The following is a 25,011-nucleotide window of genomic DNA, read 5'->3' as shown; positions in this document are numbered from 1 at the left end:
GTGAACCTCTAAGATTAGCAATTAATTTGAAGGTAAATTTAGAGTCAGGTGATTTCAATCTATGATATGACAATCTCATGTAAGTGAGCACCCTGTTTAATTTAAATGACAAGGATCTATCAGTCTGATCTTCACAACACATGTTTGTAGAAGTGTATCATGGCATGAACAAAAGAGGTTTCTGAGAACTGCAAAAAAAGAGTTGTTGATGCTCATCAGGCTGGAAAAGGTTACAAAACCATCTCTAAATAGTTTGGACTCCACCAATCCACAGTCAGACAGATTTTGTACAAACAGTGGAAATTCAAGCCTATTGTTCCCCTCCCAAGGAGTGGTCGACCAACAAAGATCACTCCAAGAGCAAGGTGTGTAATAGTCCATGAGGTCACAAAGGAACCCAGGGTAACTTTTAAGCAAATAAAGGCCTCTTTCACATTGGCTAATGTTAATATTCAAGATTATTAAAGATTGTGTGGACAAACCAAAAGGCTATTGGAAAAAAATGTTTTGGATGCATGAGACCAAAATAGAACTTTTTGGTTTAAATAAGAAGAAACACTGCATTCCAGCATAAGAACCTTATCCCATCTATGAAACACTGTGGTGGTAGTATCATGGTTTTGGCCTGTTTTGCTGCATCTGAGCCAGGATGGCTTGCCATGGTTGATGGAAAAGTGAACTCTGAAGTAGCAATTTCTAAAGGAAAATTTCAGAACAGCTGTTCATGAACTGAATCTCAAGAGAAAGTGTGTCATGCAATAAGACAATGACTCTAAGCATAGAAATAGTAAATAATGGTTAAAGAAGAATACATTTTGTTATGGAATGGCCAAGTCAAAGACCTGACCTAAATCCAGTAGAAATGTTGTGGAAGGACCTGAAGCAAGCAGTTCATTGAGGAAACCCACCAACATCCTAGAGTTGAAGCTGTTAATTTCTGCAATTTGGCTCTGATAAACTGATAACTGATAAAATAATCTGGACTCCAGAGGCTGAAAAAGCCTTTCTGGACCTAAAAACACAGTTGGTTTCCGCACCCACTCAGGGATTACCTGATATGTCCAAACCTTTTGTTCAAACTGTTTGGCTGTTTGGCTTCATGACTTCTATTTTTCTGCAAACACACAGTGCTAATTTACTTCCAGTGGCTTACTTTTCCACCAAGCCAAATCCAGTGGCACGAGCAATGCCAGCATGTTTACACGCTGTCATTGCATCCGCTTTATGTGTCGAGGCCTCAGCACTGCTTGTACTTTTTAAGGAACTGAAACTATTGGTCCCACATGTGGTTTCAGTGCTTTTGTTGCAATAAAAGACTCAATTCTTATCATCTGCTCATAAATGCCAGGCTCACACCAAAAACATGGATGTGATTTCAAGGGGAAATGCGTTTGCTGATGAGGAAGCAAAACGGCTGCTTCTTCATTATTTGCAATCTCTTTATAAAATGTACTCTTGAAACAATTAACCATTCCTCAAATTGATGAAGTCCAAATGAACTCCCCAAGAAAAAATGATGTGGAAAAAACACAATTGCACACTTCAGCATAATGTTTGGTATAAGCCTGATAAGAAACCTGTTTTACCTAAAGTATACTTTCCTTATGCTTTAAATTGAGCCATGGGGTCTCAAGAGGAGAGATGGTACAAAAGATAAACAAACATTTCTATACTATAGGTTTCACCACCTACTCAAAAATTTTTTGTGAACGCTGTCTCACCTGTGCTAAATTTAATTCACTGGGGAACATAAAACCACCAACCTTGAACTTCCATAAACCAGAAGGACCATTTGAATAATTATTACTCAATGATGGATTTCATTGAATTGACTCCATGTCAAGCAAAAAAATACTGTCTGGTGATTGTAGACAGCTGGTCAAAATGGGTAGAGGCCTTCTCAACTGGGAAAGCTGATGATGCTACAGTAGCTAAAATATTGGTGAATGAAATCATTCCTAGGTGGGGAATCCCTGTAAAAATCTACAGTGACAATGGGCCACATTTCTGTAACAAAGTTATAGATGTCATTAGTGAATGGCTAGGCTGAATGGATCTCAAAAAACACTGTGCATACTATCCTCAATCATATGCAATGAAATTTTCACCAGACATCAGTATTAACTCATGAAATCCGAAAATATAAAGAATTCACTACATAAATAAAAGTATGTGTAATAAAGGGGATTGGCACAGGAAGAAAAAAAAATATTGAACACGCTAACTGAAATTTATTTAATATTTAGTGGTGAAGACTTTGTAATGACAGCTTCAAGACACTTCCTGTATGAAGAAATTAAATGGCTGCAGTATTCAGGTGTAGTTTTGGCCCATTCTTCTAAACATTGTCTTTAAATCTTGTTCAATTGGATTCAAGTCAGGTGATTGACAGGGCCATTATAACGCTTTCCCCCCCTCTGAAACCAATTTATTTATGTTGTGAATTATTTATATTTCCAGATTTCTTGAATTAATACTAATGTCTAGTGAAAATTTCATGTTAATAGCCTCATAGGAAATATAGTTACTAAAAAAAATTCTGATGCATCCAATACTTATTCCCCCCCGCTGTAATTAAAGTAAAAAATTATCTAACAGGGGAACTCCAGACTCTCTCAATTCATCAAAGCTGCTGTAGTTTCACGCCAAGGGTTTTCTTTCAGTAGTGTTGTCTGATCCACACCTAAATTAGTCTGTTGAGCTTCATAAATTTCTTGTTTAACAAAACTGTGAGGGGATGGAAAGAAAACAGTCAATAATTTGCCCAGAGAGGACACACAGTGTATCTAAAACACAAAAGGTGTTCACAAAACTGATGAGCTATTTGTATGCTTTAAAAAAAGAATGTTGGGGCAAGCCACTATCTAAGGCGAGGCTACCCTATTGGGTTGTGGAGACAATCCAGCTGGCCTATCAGGAAACAGATGGGCCACCACTGCTAGGACTGAGAGCACACTCAACACGAGGGGTTGAAATCTCATGGGCCTTATGGCAGGTTGCCTCTCTGTAGAAGATTTGTGGGGTAGCCATGTGATCATCTACCATTACCTTTACTAAATTTTACAGGCATGAATGTTGCAGCAAGTCCCTCTTTTGGAGAGCTGGTGCTGGGAGCAACCAGAAATGAACATGTCATCTAGGCTGTCGTCTCAGGTTCAGCCGTGGTGTCATCCTTGCATCAGGCAAGGTGACAGGTAAGGCCTCTCATTTTTCCCCCTCCATTCTGGCATCTTGCAAGGGAGGTGAGCTGTTGGTAGTGTCTCATGCCTGGCATGAGACTGTCAATTTGTAAATATTGTACATAGTTTGTTTGTTAATTGCACCGTCCCTTCATGGTGTGTCTTACAGAGTTTCCCTGTACATATAGAATATGTAATAGAGTGGAGAGATAATCTCAATATGATAGAGAACGTTTGGTTACAATGTAACCTTTGTTCTCTGAGTGAAGAGACTATCTCTCCATCTTGAGGATGCTTTGGGACATATAGCACTGAATTCATGCCACTATGGCTTTTTTATAGGGCACAGCTGGAGTGTCTTATAGAGTATCCACTTCACCAGACCCAGAGGGTCAATTCCCAGTGCATATGGAATATGTAATGGAGTGGAGAGGTGATCTCTTCATTCCAGAAACAAAGGTTACATTGTAAAAGCGATATTGCACTCTCAGCACCAGAAATATCCATGTCTCTCCTACAAGTGACCAATTGAAGTCACTTGAATCTTTACATATTGTCATGTGATGGAACAGCAGGCAGATGCAAATGCAGGTAGAGGAGTTTATGAAGATTGGGTCAGACAAATCCAAAATATAGGCAATAATCAGATCCAGAAAACAGGCAATTGTCGGGTGATCAAGAAGCAGTATATCAGAAGCAGGACAATATCAAAAACACTACGCAAAACTGGGTCAAGATCAGACTGGGTCCCAAGCAGAGATATACAAGGAATCAAGCTTATATTTCGCAAGGAGTTAATGAAATTAAAGTCCTTTTATACTGTGGCTGTGATTGTGCTGTGAATTGGATGCAGGGGTGTGTGATTAAAACGAAGGTGAGAGTGAATGTGTCAATGTGTGAGTGTTCTGGGAATTGCAGACAGTGGCGGCCATGTTTGTAGGCCACAGTACAGGTTGAGAAGTGGAGTTCATCGCATGAGTAGACCTAACAAAAATGCCCACTAATTGAATTCATAGGGTTCTAAAGGTTAAGAGCATTTGAACCATTTGACCTGACTCAAAATTTCACAATAGAACAATAATGATGCAACAATACTGCTTTCTTTATTTTTTGTAAGTACGGACTTGCCCTTGTGTGTGAGTATGTGTCTTACCAATCTGCCCATATGCCATACTAATGAGTCTCTCATTGACCAATTTGTCAGTTTTGGAGTTTCTGGGTTGACGCTTCATAATGTCACTTTCTGCTGACTCATAAGCCAGAGAAATGGCAGGAACCTAGATGAGAAAAAGAGAGAGAGATGGAGAGTGAGAAAAAGAGAAAGAAAGTATGTGCAACACTGCCCATAGGAAGTAGCAGTAGAACAGCAGCAATAATACAATATTAAGAAATTGTGCATTTGTGTGAATGTGTGTGCGTACAAAACAAGTGTTTCTTTGTACTCTATGTCACAAAGAGGACAAACAACTTTCATGGATTGAAAATGAAGACAGAGACCTAGAAAGATAAACGAAGAAAGTGACTGAGGGAGAGCAATCTTGTGTCTGTCAGTCTGAAACATATTTGTAGACTGAATGCAGACCATTGTGATGGTACCTGGGGCCATGTGTAAAGAATGAGTCTGTGTATGTGTGTGTGTGTATATGTTTGTCTCTTACCATGTCAGTTCCTAAGTCAATGCAGAGGATGGTGACAGTGCCCAGAGGCAGAGGAACACTAGCGATGATGAAGAGGAGAAAGGGAGAGATCTCAGGGATGTTGCTGGTAAGAGTGTAGGCTATCGACTTCTTCAGGTTATCAAAGATCAAACGACCTTCAGGAGATATACAGAAAAGATGATGTAGATGACTCTGCAATTTTTGAGGCTTATATATTATACACAGGACTTTAGTCCTAGTGTTATAGCAATATTTATGTGGGGAAAGTTACTCATCAAACTCAGATTACGCAGCTGCATAAATCGATTTTCTGGGCTCACATTCAGATTATACAAATCACTCTGAGACAGGGTTTTTCCAATAGTGTCTAGGCCACTACCTTTAAATACAAGAATTTCCCTTTAATGAGTCTTTATTGGTCACATATACAGTAGAGCAGTGAAATTGTTTTCTTCGCATACTTTAAGCCAGAAAAATAAAAATTCAGGTATAGAAAATATGTACTGAAGAAGGAAATAACATTTTATTTCTTTGCTGTGAAATATAATATGATGTAACATAAAAGCAAGAGACAATTTAAAAAGGAAATATCAAAAAGACTAATATGAAGATTTATGAATAAGATGATGGCATTGAAATAAATGTAATAGGAGTTTAGTATTGTCACGAATCGGGACAGAGCAGAGATAGGACGGATGCAAGTGCAGGATGAACAGTTGTTTATTTGAAAGACAGACAGGCAGACAAATCCAAAACGTGATCCAAAACGTAATCCATAAACATGCAAGAGGTCAGGCGATTGGCAAACAGGCATACACGGGGAAAGGCAGGAATCTGGGTCGTGGTCACGGAAAACAAGGTCGATAAACAAAACAAGAAACGAACTATGATGAGGGACTGGAAGCGGCTAATCCAGCGCGGACTACGACTACGACTAACTCTAAAGTATTAATCTTCCGCCTTGTGTGCTGGGAGGCGCGCGGTATATATGCGGACATGATCAGCGTCTAAACCGCTAGCAGCTGAGAGCAATTCAGACCCACGTGAAATCCCAGCCAATGACAGAACAGGGAGGAGACGTGACAGAAACATAAACAAAACACACGTGTCCAGATGTCATTACAGTCAACAACGGAAAAGCAGGTGCTCGCGCATTCGCGCTTAGAGCACGCTGCTTCAAGGGGGAATCGTGACAAGTATGTTGCTGCATGAATAGTTAGTTGTAATTATGACATTAATCACTGCAAGTTGGTTTAATTTAACAATATGAGTTGTACCCTCATTAATTGGCAACTTCTAAAATATCTCTTGATCCAAAATCCATCTTATAATTTTGGATGCAATTTTTTTTATGTGCATTTTTTTTTTATAGGCTAGTTTATCATACTTTTGCTTATTTTATTTTTAATTTTGAGTTGTTGAATTTATAAAAATGTTTTTCTTTCAGTGGTGGCTTGTCCATAGAGGCATATAGAGGTATATACAGTCCCCTCCAAAAGTATTGGAATGACAAGTCAAATTCGTTTGTTTTTGCTATACAGGTGCAGCTGAAAAAAAAATTAGAATATCATGGAAATGTTAATTTTTTTCCTGTAATTTAATTCAAAAAGTGGAACTTACATATTCTAGATTCATTACACATAAAAGTGAAATATTTCAAGCCTTTTGTTTTAATCTTGATGATTATGGCTTACAGCACATGGAAATCAAAAATCCAGTATCTCAAATATTAGAATAAAGAATTTGAATAGCTGTAAGCCGTGAAAAATGAACTTTTCCATGATATTCTAATTTTTTGAGATGCGCCTGTACACTAAAGACATTCTTGCTATACACTAAAGACAAAGATGAATATAAGACAATGGATCAGAATTTCAGCTTTCATTTCCTGATATTTACATCTAGATGTGTTAAACAACTTAAAGCATGGCACCTTTGGTGGCAGACCACACAATTTTAAGGTGAGCAAAAGTATAGGTACAGACTGTCAAAGTAAATAACACTTAATATTTGGTTGCATATTTCTTGCTTACATTTATGTAAAAATGTATTTATTTGTATTTATATTTATTCATTTAGCAGACATTTTTTATCCAAAACAACTTACAAATGAGGAAATGCTTGCAATAACTGTTGTGTTGGCAGTGTGATTTGGATCATTGCTGCATGATGAATTTCCTCCCAATTAGATTGGCTGCATTTCCGTGTAAATTAGCAGACTGTTGCTGTAGACTTCTAAATTCATTCTGCTACTAGACAGTAGACATTCAGAATTATTAGTTGCTTTAACAATCAAACAGGGCACACCTGGGCAACAAGAAACACCAGTCAGTCACATGTTCCAATATTTTTGATTACTTGAAAATGGGTGGGTTCAAAAAAGGTGTGATGTTATAAGTTGTTGTTAAACACATCTATATGTAAACATAAGGAAATGAAAGCTGAAATTCTAATCTATTGTCTCATTCATATTTTGATCTCAAAGCCAGATGTCTGCCATGTACAGATTAAAACAAACAAACAAACAAAAAAAACAGTTGCAGTTCCAATACTTTTGGAGGGGACTGTACAGTATCTCACAGGGTTTAGACATTAATGGCTGTGTGTTGAGTTATTTTGAGTGGACAGCAATTTTACACTGTTATACAAGCTGTACACTCACTACTTTACATTGTAGCAAAGTGTAATTTCTTCAGTGTTGTCACATGAAAAGATATAATCAAATATTTACAAAAATGTGAGGGGTGTACTCACTTTTGTGAGATACTGTATGTCCGATGTTTAACAAATCTTAAACTTCCTCATTCCCAACTCTATACATTTTGGTTTCCATTGAACTACCAATTACATCTTTTGAGTGACAGTTTTTTGAAAATTTCTATTTGACAAACATAAGCTAATGTTCTGTTGATTTGCTCATGTTTCAAGGTATTGTGCAATTGTAGAGCGGTATGCTCACTGCCCCATTTACCAACACAAAGTTATTTTTGGACCTGGTGGTCAAAAATGGGAACTGCAGTATTTTTATGATTTTTTTGTAACAAAAGATCAAAAAGTTAAAGAATAAAGAATAAAGATAATTTTTCACAGCCTTCTTTGCTCATATTTACAAAGGGTGTCAATATTAGTGGAGGACACTGTATCTGTATCTACAGTTGCTTTCGGAAGTTTATATACACTTATGAACATGAATGTCATGGCAATATTGAGCTTTCAATAATTTCTTTGAACTTTTCTTTTCTGGGACAGAATGATTGCACAACATACATCTTTAATAAATACAAAAACAAGAAATTAGTTCACAAGTTTTAATTTATTTGGGGTTTCCTGTAGTCAACACCACAATGCATATACATATGGATATTGATAATGGGTGGTGGTAGTTCGACTATCATCCAATGAGCTTCTCCTAAGATTGGCTCAGTGCAAATAGTGTCCCAGCGCAGTTGGTACAAATTACCTCCTATATTGCTCCTTTATACAGTGGAGCAGAATGAATGTTCTACTAAAGAAACACAGCTGTTTTAACTAGTATGTCATGGAGAGGATGCCTTTCATTATCCAGAATGGCTGTGAATTTTTTGAGTGTTCTCTTTTCCACCACCATCTTGAAACTGTCCAGAGAGCAGCCCAGGATTGAGCCAGCCATCTTAATCAGTTTGTTGAGTTTTTTTTTTTTTTTTTTTTTGCATCTCCAGCTCTAATGCTACCTCCCCAGCATACTGCTGCAAAGAAGACTACACTGGTTACCACAGACTGGTAGAAGCACTCCAACATCTTGCTGCAAACATTAAAGGACCTGATCTTCTTCAGAAAATAGAGTCTGCTCATCCCTTTCTTGAGCACAGCCTCAGAGTTAACCTTCCAGTCCAGCTTGTTGTCGAGATGGACACCAAGGTATCTGTAGGTGTCAATCTGCTCAACATCCTGACCCATGATGGTAACAGGACTGGTTGTGATCCTCTTCCTCCTGTAGTTCACCACCATCTCCTTGGTATTAGCCACACTGAGGTGCAGATGGTTCTTCTCACACCACTCAACAATGTTGTTGACCAGGTCCCTGTACTCTTCTTCCTGTCTGTCCGTTATGCACCCGACTACCACTGAGTCATCAGAAAATTTCTGAAGATGGCAGAGATCTGATCTGTACTGAAAATCTGTGGTGTACAGGGTGAAGAGGAGTTCCCTAAGGTGCTCCAGTGCTACTTACCAGGCGCTCAGACAGGCAGGCTCCCAAATGCACAAACTGGTGCATGTCCGATTGGTAGTCAGTGACACAGGAGATCATGGGCATGTCCATCTGCATTCTTCTCATCTTTTCTCTCAGCAGAAGAGATTGTATGGTGTTAAATGCACTCAATAAATCAAAGAAAGTGATTCTCACTGTGGGGTTGTAGTCCAGATGGGTGTGGGCCCTTTGAAGTAGATATATGACTGCATCATCCATGCCTACCTGTGGCTGGTAAGCAAACTGCAAGGGGCCCAGAAAAGAAGTGACTTGAGATCTTAGATGGAATAGCACCGGTCTCTTCAGGACCTTCATTATGTGCGATGTGATGGCTACTTGTCTATAATTGTTCAGGGTGGAGGGAGTTGTCCTCTTTGGAACAAGAACCAGGCAGGATATTTTACAAAGCTTTGGCACCTTCTCCAGTCGAGGGCTCAAGTTGAAGAGATGCTGGAGGATCTCACACAGCTGGTTAGTACAGACCCTCAGTACCCTAGGACTGATTCAGTCAGGCCCTGCTTTCTCAGGGTTCAGCTTCTCCAAGAATGAGAAGCCCACACCTCCTTTGTATTGTTCTGCTGAAGCCTACTCTCCAGCTTCCCTCTTTATTCCCTCTCAGTCTCACTATCAACTCCTTCTGCACCCTCCTCATCTGTTGATGCTTCTTCCTGAAAGTCTACTTTTTGTTAAAAAGTTCCTTCAGGTCCTTGGTGATCGAGGATTTGTTATTAGGAAAACAATGTACCCTCCTCAGAGGAACTATAGTGTCTGTGCAGAAATTTATATAGTCCATTATGTTATTAATGTCTTCCCCAGCCAGTTCACATAACACTTCCTAGTCTGTATTCTGAAAGTAGAACTTCAGAGCCTCCTCTGCCTCTTGTGACCATATTCTTATGGTCTACATCATCACAGACTGCCTCAAGACAACATGTCTGTATGTGGATATCAGCAGAACCAGGTTGTGGTCAGACCTTCCCAGTGTTGGCAGAGCAGAGGAATTAGGGTTCAAACTTGCATAGAGGAGATCCAGTGGTCTGTTCTCTCTGGTAACAGTTGACAAACTGGTAAAACTTTGGTAATGTAATGGAAAGTGACATGATTAAAATCCCCAGAAATGACAATGAAAGTATTTGGATGTTTAGTTTGGAGTCTGCGATAACTGAGTGTATGCTTCTGCGTCGGATGCCGGTGGGATGTAAACAATAACCACAATGGCAACCGTGAATTCCCTTAGCAGATCATTTGGACGTAAACCAACAGCCAGCGATTCAACATTTGGGCAACAGTGACGCTCCTTCACATGAGCATGTCCCGGATTACATCGTCTGTTATTTACAAACAGTGTGACCCCTCCACCTTTCCTCTTACAACTCAGTTCAGCTCAGTTCAACCTCACTGTCTGAAATCCAGGGATAGAAGCATTGGAGTCACACTGCACTCCCGATACTCCAGCTGCATCCCAATCAGTGCATTGAGCTCACCCATTTTATTGCTAAGAGACTGAACATTTCCCATGATCATGGAGGGAATAACGGGCTTGTACAGTCTCTTCTTTGCCTTTGTTTTGGATCCAGCTCTGCATCCCCTGTATGCTCTCCGCAATTCTTTACGAATGTTGAACCGCACTCCAGCGTGCAGTGCAGATCTTTAGAGCAGCAGCAACTGATCACGTGTGTACATTAAGTGACCTGCTCTCTCTCCCCTTGTTCTCTACTCCAAGTGTAGTGTGCATGATACATTAAAAATCTATTTGCTAAAACAGAATAAATCTTAGAAGTAAGAAAAAGAAGAGCTGAAGAGACGAAAAGTGTCAGATACTTAAGTAGTAAAATCTAACATGGGCAAAATAAGTAAGATATAATGTATCTCGAGACAGGAGCTGCTGTAATCAGCTGCCACTAGCATGGTGCCAGCTTGAAAAATCTGCAATATGGGAGTGGTCTATATCCCATATTGAGATACTGAACGAATGTTAGAAAGAGAATTTTAGGTTACTATCATAACATTGGTTCTCTGATAACATCATGAGGTATCTCACAACACTGCCTGCCTTGCAGTTGACAAGGAGAAGAGATGGATAGCTCTTCTGTCTTCTTTACTTTACCAAACACAGTTGAATAAGTGTACGTCTAAACAGTTCAAATTGAGCTGCTAAACTCTATGTAAGATGGCTGTTGAGAGTCAACAACAAAGACTATTACAGGGGTTACTTATCAAATTGACTAGATAGTAGCCTATTGTATAGCCTTAGGCATACATGTGATAGCCTCTCAACTGAATTTTGTTCGAGGCTAATTTTATTCAACTTTATTAATGTTGTTCTGTCCCACCAAAATCTATGGTCATCAGCCACTTCTGTGCTCTTCCGTTAAGAAAACATGACCATGGTTTGAAGAACAAGGTGACCAAGCTGTCATCTGCTATGCAGTGTTGTTTATCATTTTATAAATAAAAAAAATTCAGTCCTCCATGTGGAAAATATTCTTTTTTTGTTTATGATACTATTAATTAATTAACAATGACATTAATTCATTACTATGTTAATAATTTAATCATTTAATATACTTATGTATTTAATACAAACGCATGTCTTAATATTTCTTTACCTTTCTAACCCTCTGTTTACTCTCTTTATCTTACCTTCCTCCACACCTGTTACAATAGATGCAAAGTTGTCATCCAGCAAGATCATGTCAGCTGCTTGTTTGGAGACATCAGATCCTGCTATTCCCATAGCAATGCCGATGTCAGCCCTCTTTAGAGCAGGAGAGTCATTTACTCCATCACCTGTCACTGCCACTATAGCACCCTGAGGATACAAATAGTTACACCTTGGCTCTAGAAATTGCAACAACCATTAAAGTAACAACTTCTTCCAATAGAGGCATTCCTAAACAGCATCCAAAAAACTACTATACCTCTAAGGCCCACCATTTTGTATTTATAGCAATGTATAGACTCTTGAGAAGAAATGTGGTCAACCTTAACTTTTCTGAATGAAACCCAGATGGCATGCACTATGTCAGGGTGGAGATATCCCTCTTTCAGCTCTTCCTCTGGTGACTCTGGACAGGAGTTCCCTTTCAAAATGAACTCAACGTTGCGTGAGCTCCACGCTGGGGGAAGCACCCTCGCACGTGACCAATATCTGAAGCTTGTGTTACATCATGCCTATTTATAGCATGATGAGGCTATAAATGAGCACGGCCTGCCGTGATCAGGTGACGTGGCAATTAAGCACGTCGCGTGATATATATAAAAAAAAGAGGCACCTGTGAACCACGCCATCAGCCTTATCTTCAGCAAGACTGCAGGTTTTGGTGCTCGTCAGATCTGATCATCCACATTTGATAACCCCCATCAATCCCATTCCTTTGGGCCCACCAGGAACTCCTTTTGCAGCTCATAATTGTCTTGTATGGACAGTTTAACGTCCTATGACTTTCCTACATCACCTGCTAGGTGAAATCTCCTGTTTGTGCACAACGTTTCTTTCCCCTGTTCAAGCCCTACAGCTGCACATCGAAAAACACAGCTTGATACATTGCCATTCCAGAATGCCAGGGTATGATCTGCTACAAGCAGGAGCAAACTGCTGTTAAACTATTACGAAAACCCAGATTACGATCAAACAGAAACTACACTGTGGGCAGATGGCTACATATCACAAGATACAGATTGGTAAGGTCTCGGAACTAGTACACCTTGTTGATCAACTATATAAGAAGCAATCTAGGGTCGACAGAGGACTAGGTTATACCTTAGCACAATCCTTAGCTGTAAGAGATAGTAATCATGGACCTTACATGGGAACTATGGGTTGCTGACCGGTTTATAGCAATACCATGGTACACTGAACTTAGGGTAGAACATGTTATAGAATATGAGAGGTGACCAGTCGCTGGTTGTATGAAAGTGAGAAGACAGCACTGCGATTTCTGAAAACTAACATGGGCTTTGACTTAGTCAGGTTATAAAAATACACTCTGGGATTTAGCTTAATACTGTCAGATGGTTGGTTGTACCATAGTGTGCACAAGATACTTTGGGGAACCATTGATAAGTGCAGTCTTAAGCCTGATAGGAGCAACAGAAGTTATGCCCATTTAGGGTCAGACTCGTTGGTCTCTCAGTGCTACGCCAAAGGATGCTGTATCAGGGTATTTTCCCATCACAAAAGGCAACAGGGCAATAATTAATTAATTCTGTGTTATTTACTTTTTAGACACAGGATTAAATGGTAGAGTGACGGGAAGAGACCGAAGCCAGTAGACGAAAAAAAAAATAATAAAAAAATTGTACACCATGGGGATAATTTATGATCTGGCCATGATCTGTACCCTCTGGTGGTCATATATTCTGTGTCTTCCAGGCTGTGAAAGAACTAATAACACAAGACATACAGTATGAAGGTGAATGGCACAACAGGATATACTTGCTGAGACTACAGGAATAAGGACAGATTTTGGGGATGAAAGAACATTTAGAGACAAAAGTGGAGTCGAAAGGAGGCAAGTGGAGGAGTTGATTGCAGATTAATTGTGGTGTATAATTAGGTGGGGCAACTTGGATGATTTACAACATGAATTTTCCAAGGTCAATTAGGCTGAAATGCTGAGAAGGCCCAAGAAACCTATGATGCATAGTGCAATACTGTGAAAGTTAGTGGAAGATCCAAGGTCAACTAGGGTTGCCATCCCTTTATTTGAATTTATAAACGACCCAGATAATGAAGAGTGGTTACTAGTGGTTCAGACAATGAACCACTATTAGATCCATTTGAAGAAAAACCTATGCAATACAATTATTGCTCACGACTAACTGCAATAGTTACAGTAGACCTCAGAAAGGTAGAGTGAGAAAGGTGATCTACTGTATCTATATAAGTAGACAAAATCAACTCACTTGCAGAAAGGTACAGGAGAAATAACCCAGTAAGGCCAGCAGTAACAGCTAAACAGATAAATGTTCATTTAGTCCGGTCAAGATATAATCAAAATCTACGGGAAAGGAGCAGTGCCAACAGGGCTCAACAAAGGTGTGTCTTGGGTAACCTGGGAAAATCTAGTCAGCCAACTCCAGCAGATGTAGTGGTGGCCAAACATAATAATGATGAGAAATATATCAGAACGTGTATAATAAAATGGCATGACAGGGCCCATGGAGTGTTGCAGTGGCCTAAAGAAGGGACATTTGCAGAGAAACAATGTGAAGGAGTGTGGGAAATGATGAGACATTGGAAAGACTGAAAAAACTAGAGGTACTAAGTTGGTTTGAAAAGGAAAGGAAAGAGATGAAGAGAGAAGAAGCAGTAAACAGAGTAATGCAAGACGAGAAAGTAGGGAAAAGAAAGCAAAGCAAGAGACAGAAGAGCAGGGAGAAGAGAGACCTCCACCTTATGCAGAATATCAGAGGAAACCAGAAGGATTGTGTCCTGACATAACACAGTTCGAAGAGATGAAGAATGGGTGGAGAGAGAAATGCAGGTAGAGGGGAGAATGATAGGGAGAATGAGGGTATTGAGAGATGAGGAAGTAGGATCAGTAAGTGGCCAGAGCAGTGCTACAGAAACTCTAGGTACCCCCACATGCACAGCAAGGAAACTTCAATTGAGTGAGCTAAAGGAGGAAAGTAACAGCTACCTGAGGTAAATAGGGCAAAACCCACCAGCACACCATCAGCTACAGCAGCAAATGAAATGAGGGAGTGCTCAGCCAGCAATGCAGCATGCAGCCCAATGGAAGGGCTCTTCATGCAGCCAGGAAATAGACCAGCCCCAAATAACCTCAGTAGTAAAACCCATTCCAAAGATGCACAACAAATGGACAAATGACTAGTAGGGATCACCCAGGACCCACAAATGCCAGATGACAGTAATCTGATGGAGATAAGCAGATCAGTGGCAAGACGGGTAATTGTAATGTTTTTCATAGAGCCTGAAATAGAGGCACAAAGGAAAAAAGACCAAGGGCTGATGGAAATGCTAGAACGAACACTCAGCATATCAACAACATATAAAACTCAACAACATATAAAGCAAACAGAAGAGAGGGTGAGGGCAAAGAATGAAATATTGGAGAGAAGTGCCACAAAAATGGACGAAAGCATGCAACACACAGGGGAAGAAATAATACAGGACAGGACAGCACTCAGAACAGGTGGACAGCCACCCTCAAGAAAGACAAACCTGGCTACCACCTGGAAATACAAGAAGCATACCCCACTAAAATGGATCCAGTAAAGCTGGAGGCTATGATGCTGGGTGAAGAGGAGAACATGATGAAATTCATTCAAGATTTCCAGAACAGGTGGTGTGAGGAGACAGGAACAGCCTGGAACCTGAATGAAACAGAGTCTGAATAAATCAGAGTACTCCAGATGATGCTAAAAAGGTGCATGGCCACAGATGTGCAGGAAGCACTGGAAAATGTGGTCAGACTTAGCACCTTGCCCTGGGAGATGTTCCAGGCCCATCTTGTGCACCACGTGGAACAACACAGGAAGAAGAAAAAAGAAGCCCAGGATGTCACTGAAGAGCTGGTGACAACACAACTAGGAGAGCTTACCAAGGTTAAGAAGTAAAAAGAAAAGCCTAGAAAAGTGCAGGCTTCAATGCAGGCCCCAATAATAGAAGCAGCAGTGATGGTACCTGCTGCCTCCAACCAATCTTAGGCAGTACAGGCCTATGTGCCACGTCCACATGTCCAAGCTCAATATCCAGTACAGCTGCAGCTGTACACGCAACAGCCCGGTCCGCCACCAGTGCCAATGTCCCGATACATGTCCACCTCAGTAATCAGCAAGGACTGCCCAAAGGTCGACCCATGAGAGGACAAGGACAAAAGCATGGATGAGGGAAGTGGCAGAAGTGGACCCAGGCCCCGTAACAAGGGCAGAAGCAGCTTGTGGGCTCCCAGACAGGAGAGAATGTCCCCAGGTCACAACCACCTGAATCTTGGTGATGTGGAGAGAAAGGACAAACCAGAAGGAATTGCCAAGTTTGCCCTTGAGATAAGCAGCCAGGGCAGCAAGAATATAGAGACCAGCAAGGAGGACCGCCACACCCAAGCCAGAGGCAAGAACCTGCAGGACCCTGGATGGGGCTCACAATCAACTGGAGTTGAAGATGCCAAGAGAAGCTGGAGGGGGAGCAAATGCACGTCACCACACTGCATCCAAGACAAGAACCAACATGGTGTCTATCAATAGCATGAAATCAGCCCCATTCATGATGGACACAGTTGTCACATTTTCATGTATAGGTCAGGTAGGCTTCGGACTCACCCTCTCTCGCAACTCAATAAAAACTACGGACTTCTTGGGACCAACACAGATTTGAGATTTACGGAGGCCCAAACACTAACAGCAGAAGACACCACAACAGTGGCACCACTTCTATATTCACAAAAATCCACAGTGAACCTACTCAGCAGAGATCTACTATGCAAACTTGCAGCAACAATACACTACAGCCCCACAAGACTTTGGGTAACCTTTCCTGATGAAACCTCAGTAGGACAACAGCTACTGACAGAGGCAAACAAGCAAACGAAACAGATTACAATGGTATTGGCTGGAACATACTGATCCAGATTCATCAGAATTGAAATAGATCTATCTGAAATGGAAAGTATGCATACAATATGACCAGAGTTCAAAGAAACAAGAAGCCCCCTCCACTGTACAATGTACTTTGATCACAACAGTAAAAATGAAGAGTTACGGGCAGTTGTGGAGTGTGATAATGGAGCAAAGACGATTTGAGGTGATAACAACAAATGTAGTAATAGGACCACAAGGAGTGGCTGTCAAGGTACATGGTAAGATGACCTAAGCATGACTGGCATCTCATGCTTGAAGCTTCCACACATATCTCTCTCATGGTAGCAGAAGGATTTGAGACTAAAGATTTAGGGCCTATGGTAAGAGTGGCAGCACAGGTTAAGGAGTGGAAACTACACATCTCACCAGACAAACACACATGGATTTCACAGAAGGGAGTAGATAGCATGATCGCAACACACACATGGATAAAGAGACACATGCCATTGTCACTGCATACACCAGTGCTCACAACAGGAGCCAACAAGGAAGAAGATGAAGCATTGCTGAAAAGTGTGCCTGATATCTTGTGGACAAAACACCAGACAGATGTAAGGTTAGTCAAATCAGTAGGACAGGTGAAAATAAATGTTAGGCCTAATGTTAGGTTACCCTATCAGAAACAGTACCCGTTGACTACCCAGGCTAGGGAAGGAATCAGACCTACAATTCAGGGGCTCCTAGAAGCAGGGGTCCTGATTCCAACTAATAGCCCGTATAGCACTCCCATATTTCCTGTAAGGAAATCCAACTCTGAAAAATTGAGACTTTTACATGATCTACATGCAGTTAATAGAATTGCACAAGCAGAGACACCTATAGTACCTGACCCTCACACTCTCTTGTCAAACATCCCTGAGGATACTAAGAAGTACATGGTAATAGACATGAGTTCAGCTTTCTTTAGTATACCGCTGCATCCTGATTCAAGGCATTTGTTTGCATTTACTTACAAGGGACAACAATGCACATATGTGCACTTCCCTCAAGGGTACTGTGAAAGTCCATCTATTTTCAACTGCGTGTTAGAACAAGACTTGGCTTCATTCAATATCATAAGTATATTAATTCAGTACATGGATGATCTGTTGATTTGTAGTCCAACCTAAGAGCAATGTGGCGCAGACTCAATAAAGGTATTTACAATGCTTGCAGAAAATGGTCATAAAATTTGCAGGGACAAATTGTAGTTTTGTAAAAAAAAGTGGAGTATTTGGGCAGACTGTTGCATAGAGAGAATAGGTCTCCTGCCCCTCCCCAAGTAGAAGCTGTACAGACCACCCCCAAACAATAAAACAGGTTTTTTTTATTTTTTTTTTTATTTTTTTTTTACCATTTTAAGGATGGTAGTCCATAGTAGACTGTGGATCTGTGACTTTGCACTAAAAATGGCCCCTTTATGGGCTCTAATATGAGCAGCAGTCCCGTGGAAAATGTATCCATTATCTGGATGGCAGAGGCATTCGCAGCATTTGAAATGTTAAAAAGCGATCTCTGTTCCACGCTAGCTTTGGTTGGGCCTGATTATAGCAAGCCCTTTCATTTGTATGTCTCAGAAAAACAGAGATTTGCCAACATGTGTTAACCCAACAGCAAGGCCCAGGTAAACAGCCTATCGTCTACTTTAGTATGGCCTTCGACAATGTAGAAAACGGTATGCCACCGTGCTATTGTGGATAAGCGGCAGCCGCCTTCACTTAACAATAAGCTTCTGCAATCACTATGGGCCACTCCACTCCCCTATACACCACCCATGCCCTGAACACACTCCTACCAAGCCCTGCGTTTGTAATCACTCATGCATGTAAGACAGATAAGATTGCCCACCCCTGTAGTAGGCTATGCAATCATAGCATCTAGCCCAGACCTCATGACATTCAATACCATCCAGGCCGTATCTGTAAGTCAACCTTGCTCAGCCCAACTGGCAAAAAACATGGCCCTATTAGCATCCTGTAAATTGGCAAGTGGAAAATCTTGTACAATTTATACTGATTCAGCATATGTTTATGGAGTGTGCCACTTATATGGCCCAATCTGGGCACAATAGATGGCCAAAAAAATGGGTTTCATAGAGCAGGTGGCTCACCTGTAACTCATGGTCAAGCCATTTATGAGCTATTGCATGTTATACCATTACCATCCAAATTGACTATTGTTAAAATGTGCTGCACATAAATGACATGGTTCATTTGTCACTAAAGGGAATCCAGCAGTGGATGAAGCCATCAAGCAAGCAGCACTACAGCATACTTACATAATGCCAGTCTCAGTCCCAGAAGACATGCCTCTACCAGAGACAGACTTTGCAGCCTTAGCGGAAGCACAAAACGCAGCCTCAGTCCATGAAATCACGGGGAGAAAGTGGTAAAAAAGACTTAAAAAACCTGGTGAACACCATTTCTAGGCCCCATGATTGACCACATATTTACAAACTGAAATATGAGCACAGCACAACATTAGGAAAAGTTTCACAGGTCTGATAGGACACATCCACAGCCAGATGGACCATTTCAGCACCTGATGATTCACTTTGTGGACATGATAGAGAGGAAAGGAAAAAAAGGTACATTTTGGTGCTAGTGGACAGATTTAGCAGATGGGTGGAAGTGCACCCAACAGCACACGCTGATGTAGATGCAGTAGCGAAGTTCCTGTGCAGAGAAGTTACACCTTGGTTTGGAATCCCAGACAAAATTAGTTCAGACAATGGTGCACATTTTGTGAACAGAATAGCCCAGAAATCACAGGCCCTGCGAATAAAGCACAGATTTGGATGTGTGTATCACCCACAATCACAGGGAATGGTGAAAAGAGCTAACGGGACACTGAAAATAAAATTGGATAAAATCTGCACAGAGACCAAACTGAATTGGGTGCAAGCACTGCTGTTAGCCCTAATGAGCATGTGCATGCACTCTAACTGCATAACACATCTAACACCACATGAAATTCTTACAGGTCAACCAATGCTGGTGCCATATTTGGGAGGACCCTATAGAGGGCCCTGACTGGAAAAGCTGGAAAAAGAACTTGCGAGCTGTGTAAAATATCTAAGCTAAATAGACAGAACTTTGTTCTAACAGGTGAACAGGACCACAGAATCAAGGATTATTGAACCTAAGAACAAGCTACAGAAGGTGGGACCAGGAGATTGGGTGTACATCAGAGTATTCAGAAGGAGGTGGAATGACATGAGAAAAACAGGGCCACACCAGGTGATCTTGACCAAACCGGCAGCAGTAAAGGTAGAAGGTAAAAAGTTATGGTACCATCTCAATCACTGCACACAGGCATGAGATCCAGAGGCCCCAAATCCACTTCCGGACAGAATACAAGAGCCAGCAGAGGAACCGCAGGCTGACGTGGGCCCTGACCAAGAAGAAGCACCAGAAGGACCACCAGCAGAATTACCACTAGCAGAGAAATTACCAGCAGATGAATAACTAACAGAGGAGCAGAACCAAGAAGCATGACAAGCCCCCAAGATCTGGAGGAACAGTGGGGACCAAGAATAGAACAATCATTGGATAGAATGAGATGTGAGGTGGTGCTGCTTCCCCCAGCACCAGAAGCCCAACAATCAGCAGTCGAATCGGAGCCATAAGACCAAGGAAAACTCTCCACCATTAATACAGAGAAATTGTAGCGAATGCTCACAGGGTGGGACAGCAATGATCGGGGAATAGAAACTGCATAACAGAAAGAGATAAGAGGTGGACTGGCCACTAGAACCAGAGCCCGACTACAAGAAAATAGAGGTAGAAGGCACTTAGAGAGTGAATGAAAAGGAACAAAAGAAGGTGGCAAGCTGATATAGAACTAAACCATAAAACTCTGCAATAGAACTAAACCACAAAACTCTGCAATGAATACAGTATTTATAACCTTGACAAACCTAGCAATAATAACTACAACTATAGTGACGGTTGAAGTAACAGTTGATGGAGCCATAAAATTGTTAGGGAAACAAAAACACAAACAAACTATACCCAAGTGACAAGTAAAATAGCAGCAACAGATCAAAGAAAACAACCAGGATGCAGGAAATTTGTTCCAGGAATGGCTGATGTTCACAGCCAAAGAAAACGTAAAAACAGATTGCATAAAATGCACCAAGAAAAGGCAGATAGTTAAAGCCATACCGATCCCTGGGAATCTGGCCACTTGTGAGATACACATGTGCAAGCCACTCACATCATGTGTGTATCAAGCATCTGTTCCATTATGCCTGAACCACTACTTCAACCCAACCATATGGAGCATACATGATACGCGGATGACTTCTATAAATAAGATTATTCACGTCTACACAGCTAACTGTCAAAGCACCACTAACACAAACAGCAGTCCTCAAACTACTAGGTAACGTAGAAATAGCACCCGGCCTACGTTTCCCCATACTGCTATGAGAGATATGGAAAACAAATGTTAGGGAAGGTGACGAACTCAGGAACTATGGAGTGCTGAGCAAAACATGCACGTAACAGGTATAGATGGAGAGGGAAAGTGAATAAAGGTTAGCTGGAGAATCTTGAATCTGGTTGAAATAGGAACATTAACAGTAGCTGATATATTCTGGTATTGTGGCCAAGGAATGGTCTTATGACACACTCTTGCACCATATTGGGAGGAGTGGGTGCCCCAGTAATCTTGACAGACTCCCTCAGGATACTCCCACTAGGTATAGATAAGGGACCCGCAGAACCTCTAGGTAAAAATAAAAGGCCCATAGTGCCGAGAAGGAAAAGATACTTTAGCCTAGAAGGAAAATAAGTATATGTGAATTGAGCAGGAATCCCAGTAGGCATCCCCAAAGAGTACAGGGCTATGGGAGAAGCATCCACAGACACCCTGACTGCATTCCTTCCAAGGACACAAATGAAGAGAAATGCAGAATATATTAATTATATGGTATAACCAACAGCGATTCATAAATTACACTATATTAGCCCTGCAGGGAATTGAAAAACAAGTACATGCAGTATCTATAATGGCCCTACAGAACCGTCTAGCTATAGATGTGATGAGAGCTCCAGATGAAGGAGTGTGTAGCTTAATTGGTGAAGAATGCTGTACAGTAATCCCTATGCATACTGGGGCAGGAGGCAATATTACTGCTGCTATTAAAGCAGTGGAGGATTTGCGCAAAGAGCATGTGTAGAACTCATAAAGAAGAACCGCAGAAGGAAGACGCGGACTGGTTTAGCTGGTTGTTCTCTGGGGAGCTGGAAGGCTATCCTGATCAGAATGGGAATAGTAGTAGTAATATTCTTTTTAATACTAACACTGCTGACCTGCTGTGTAATCCCCCGATCCAGAAAATGATTGGCAAAGCCATTCAATCCTTGTTTGGCAAAATCTGCAAATTGCTAACAAACCAGAGTATAGTGAAAAGAACGGATGTGGTCCAGAAGAATACAATGTGTCCCAGACAGAATGAGCCTCTCCGGAAGTGTCCCCATAATGTATATGGTGTAAAAGAGAAAGTGTAAATAGTGGAAAAGAGAAAACACAAAAAAAAGAAAAAAGGAACATTAATTAAGTTCAAGGGAAAATAAAATATATAAAAAAATTTAAAAAGGAAAAAAGAAGAAAAACAAGTACATACAATAAGTATGAGTTTGTATTTCTTTGTATACCTTTGTCTCTAACTCGAAGTAGATAGAAAGCCCGTCCTAGACAGCAGAATGGAGATTAGGTACAGAGGGACAGACATAATGAGTGATGAGTGGGAGAATGGAAACCAACTCACTGGGAGCACCCCATCTCCTGTCGAGCAGATTACATCACCATGGAACAAAAATGGGTAGCTGCAAAGGAGGAACAGATATATGGACCCAAGACCAATGAAGGGATCCAGATCTGGGTTACCCATGTGAGATATCTTCTGATGTGAGAGTTATCATATGGACTTCGTGTGGGAGGACTAGAGTGGTTTTCAAAAAAAAACATGGAGGTCATCACGGTCAGGGCAGGAGAAGATAGACTATGGACCAATGTGCCTGATGAGACTGAAGATCTTAAGCACCCTGCTGAATTCAAGGATGGGGAACAGTTCAGGGTGATATGCTAGTAACCTCTCCCCTGACCCCCACGGAGCCCTTTTACATGGTGCAGAATCACAAAGGGCAGAAGAAGGCATTAGCCAGAAGTGTGGCAGGCAACACAAGGAGGGGATGTACTTGAGAAGGACTGAAATATTATGATTGTGTAATCATATGTTAATGTGTGTTAGTGTATATGTGTGTTGATATGTTGTCCATGTGATGAATATACTGTCAAACACAAAGAACGGGAGACTTTTTTCACTCCCCTCTGGACTTAGGTGTTTGTTATTTAAAAGAATGCATGCTTGCTAGTATAGAAAAAGGTTAAAATTGAAAACACATTTCCTTGGGATAAAGCAATGATGTAATTAATCACTATTAAGTAAGGAGTGTGACTTTAAAGTCACAAAGGGGGAATTATGTATGAAATTTGGATAAATAAAAATATAGAATATTGTGTCCCACAGCTAATATATCAGTCTGACTGAAATAGATGCATGAGAAGGCCTCATGACAAACTGCTCTGCTGAGGGGCCCCATCCAGCTGTTCTTCTGAGATAAGGAAGCGCATGAACAAAAATGGAAAACACACACACACACACACACACACACACACACACACACACACACACACACACACACACACACACACACAGGGATGATATTTATAATGGCCCAGTTTATTAACAAGAATGTATGCAGAAAATCATTAAAAGAAACATTTATTTTCATAAAGTAAGGTGTTACTGAACATCTTACAGGGTGCATATTGTTTCTATTCATATAACAAGGCAGCTGGGTAGTTTGTTTGATTTTAGAAAAAACAGGATAGATGGGTGTTTATGTTCCACAAGAGCAGCAGGCATACGTCGGTGTTGCTGCGCCTTTCATCTCAGGAGATCCCATTGTGGAAGGCCCAGGGTTCAAAGGACCAAGATTGGTGATATTTGACCTTATGTCTAACCACCAAAAAACATAAGACATAGAAATGTAAAGGATGTTGACCTAGATAAACAAGGGGCAAGTGACCCAGAGAAATAGGGGTGCGACCGTAATGTATATGATACATAAAACTTTAGAGTGTTTACTCACCCATAACAGAAGATGAAGCAGTCACTCATCCATGGTGGAAAGTAGCTCAAATGTGGACAAGGAGGTAAATTCTAAGAAAATATAGACCCTTCAACGTAAATGACACAAAATAGTGATCGCAAATAGTGGCATAAGAAACAGACCCAGGCAAAAGATAGTGGGAAAATTTAGGGCAGCATGGAAAACAAATAGAAAACAAGACTTCTTAGAAATAATAGGAATTTACGTAATGAGGATATGTGTGGAGACTTGTGATTGGAGAGGTAAAAGAGAAAACGTATTATTGGTTAAAATTGGATATGTTTGAATTCGTTAGCTAACAGGGTCAATGTAGATTAAGAAGCAAATTATCCTGCAATACCCCATCACATGATATATCACAATGGAAAGTCTAGAGGGGTTTCAGTTGCTCATATCCTTATCAGTAAGCTTGTCTGGATGACAATCTGCTACCAGGGCCTACCCTTGGTCCATCACTACTTGGTGTACTCCTACGGTTTAGAGAGCATGCAGTGGCGATCAGTGTGGATATTAAGGCCATCAACGTTCCATGAGATGAGGCTTCTCCTTGACGACCAGCCCCTGCTTCATTTCTTGTGGAGGAATATAGAGAAAGAGCACAGTCCACACATTTATGAAAAGCAAGTATTACCATTTGGAACAAAGTGTAGCCAATGCTGTGCAGTCGATCCCCTTCAGTGATATGTCAGAGACCACATAGCAGGCATTGAGGATGTTATGCAGTCTATACTGTGTGCTTTCTATCTAGACAGCTGTGTCCAATCATTTTATACCCAAAAACAAGCCAAAGAATTCATCAATAAACTCCAGTCTTTTCTTGCTTCTGGAGGCAACGGCAACAGGAAAGCAACTAAACATACACTAACTCACCTTCCTACTGAAGCAAGATAACAAGATTGTGAACTTTGGCTGATGGAAGACAAAGTTGACTGCCAAGAATTTACTCTTGGGCTAAAGTGGCACTGCCTCTCTGACACCATCAACAACAAGCACAGAGTCATTTCTGATGTGATGCTCACCATGAGAAATGTGCATAGAACACTTGCAAGTAAATGCAACTCTCTTGGCTTTATTATGCCATATAACACCAAGACCAAAGTCCTTATTTAAGCCCTCTGAAACGATAGGGGATAATCTCAGGCAAACAACAATGTGGTCAGACTCCACAATAGTACTGA

At 40.9% G+C, this 25,011-nt stretch overlaps 1 protein-coding gene across 6 annotated transcripts in view; it reads right to left on the bottom strand.

The window, feature by feature from the left end:
- atp1a2a (ATPase Na+/K+ transporting subunit alpha 2a) overlaps window positions 1-25,011 on the bottom strand; it is a 112,132-nt gene that overhangs the window by 21,671 nt on the left and 65,450 nt on the right. For 5 of the 6 annotated variants that reach the window (XM_017461878.3, XM_017461877.3, XM_017461875.3 and 2 more), the window contains 3 exons: window positions 11,709-11,877; window positions 4,838-4,992; window positions 4,333-4,456 (listed from right to left, as the gene is read on the bottom strand). The exons of the other annotated variant lie outside the window; for it this stretch is intronic. In XM_017461878.3, the coding sequence (XP_017317367.1) occupies window positions 4,333-4,456; window positions 4,838-4,992; window positions 11,709-11,877 (448 nt within the window). The remainder of the gene's footprint in view (window positions 1-4,332; window positions 4,457-4,837; window positions 4,993-11,708; window positions 11,878-25,011) is intronic. 6 annotated transcript variants of the gene reach the window in all.

The sequence above is a fragment of the Ictalurus punctatus genome, chromosome 20 (assembly GCF_001660625.3).
Source record: "Ictalurus punctatus breed USDA103 chromosome 20, Coco_2.0, whole genome shotgun sequence".
In the NCBI taxonomy this organism is placed as follows: domain Eukaryota; kingdom Metazoa; phylum Chordata; class Actinopteri; order Siluriformes; family Ictaluridae; genus Ictalurus; species Ictalurus punctatus.
This window is presented reverse-complemented; position numbering and strand designations above follow the sequence as displayed.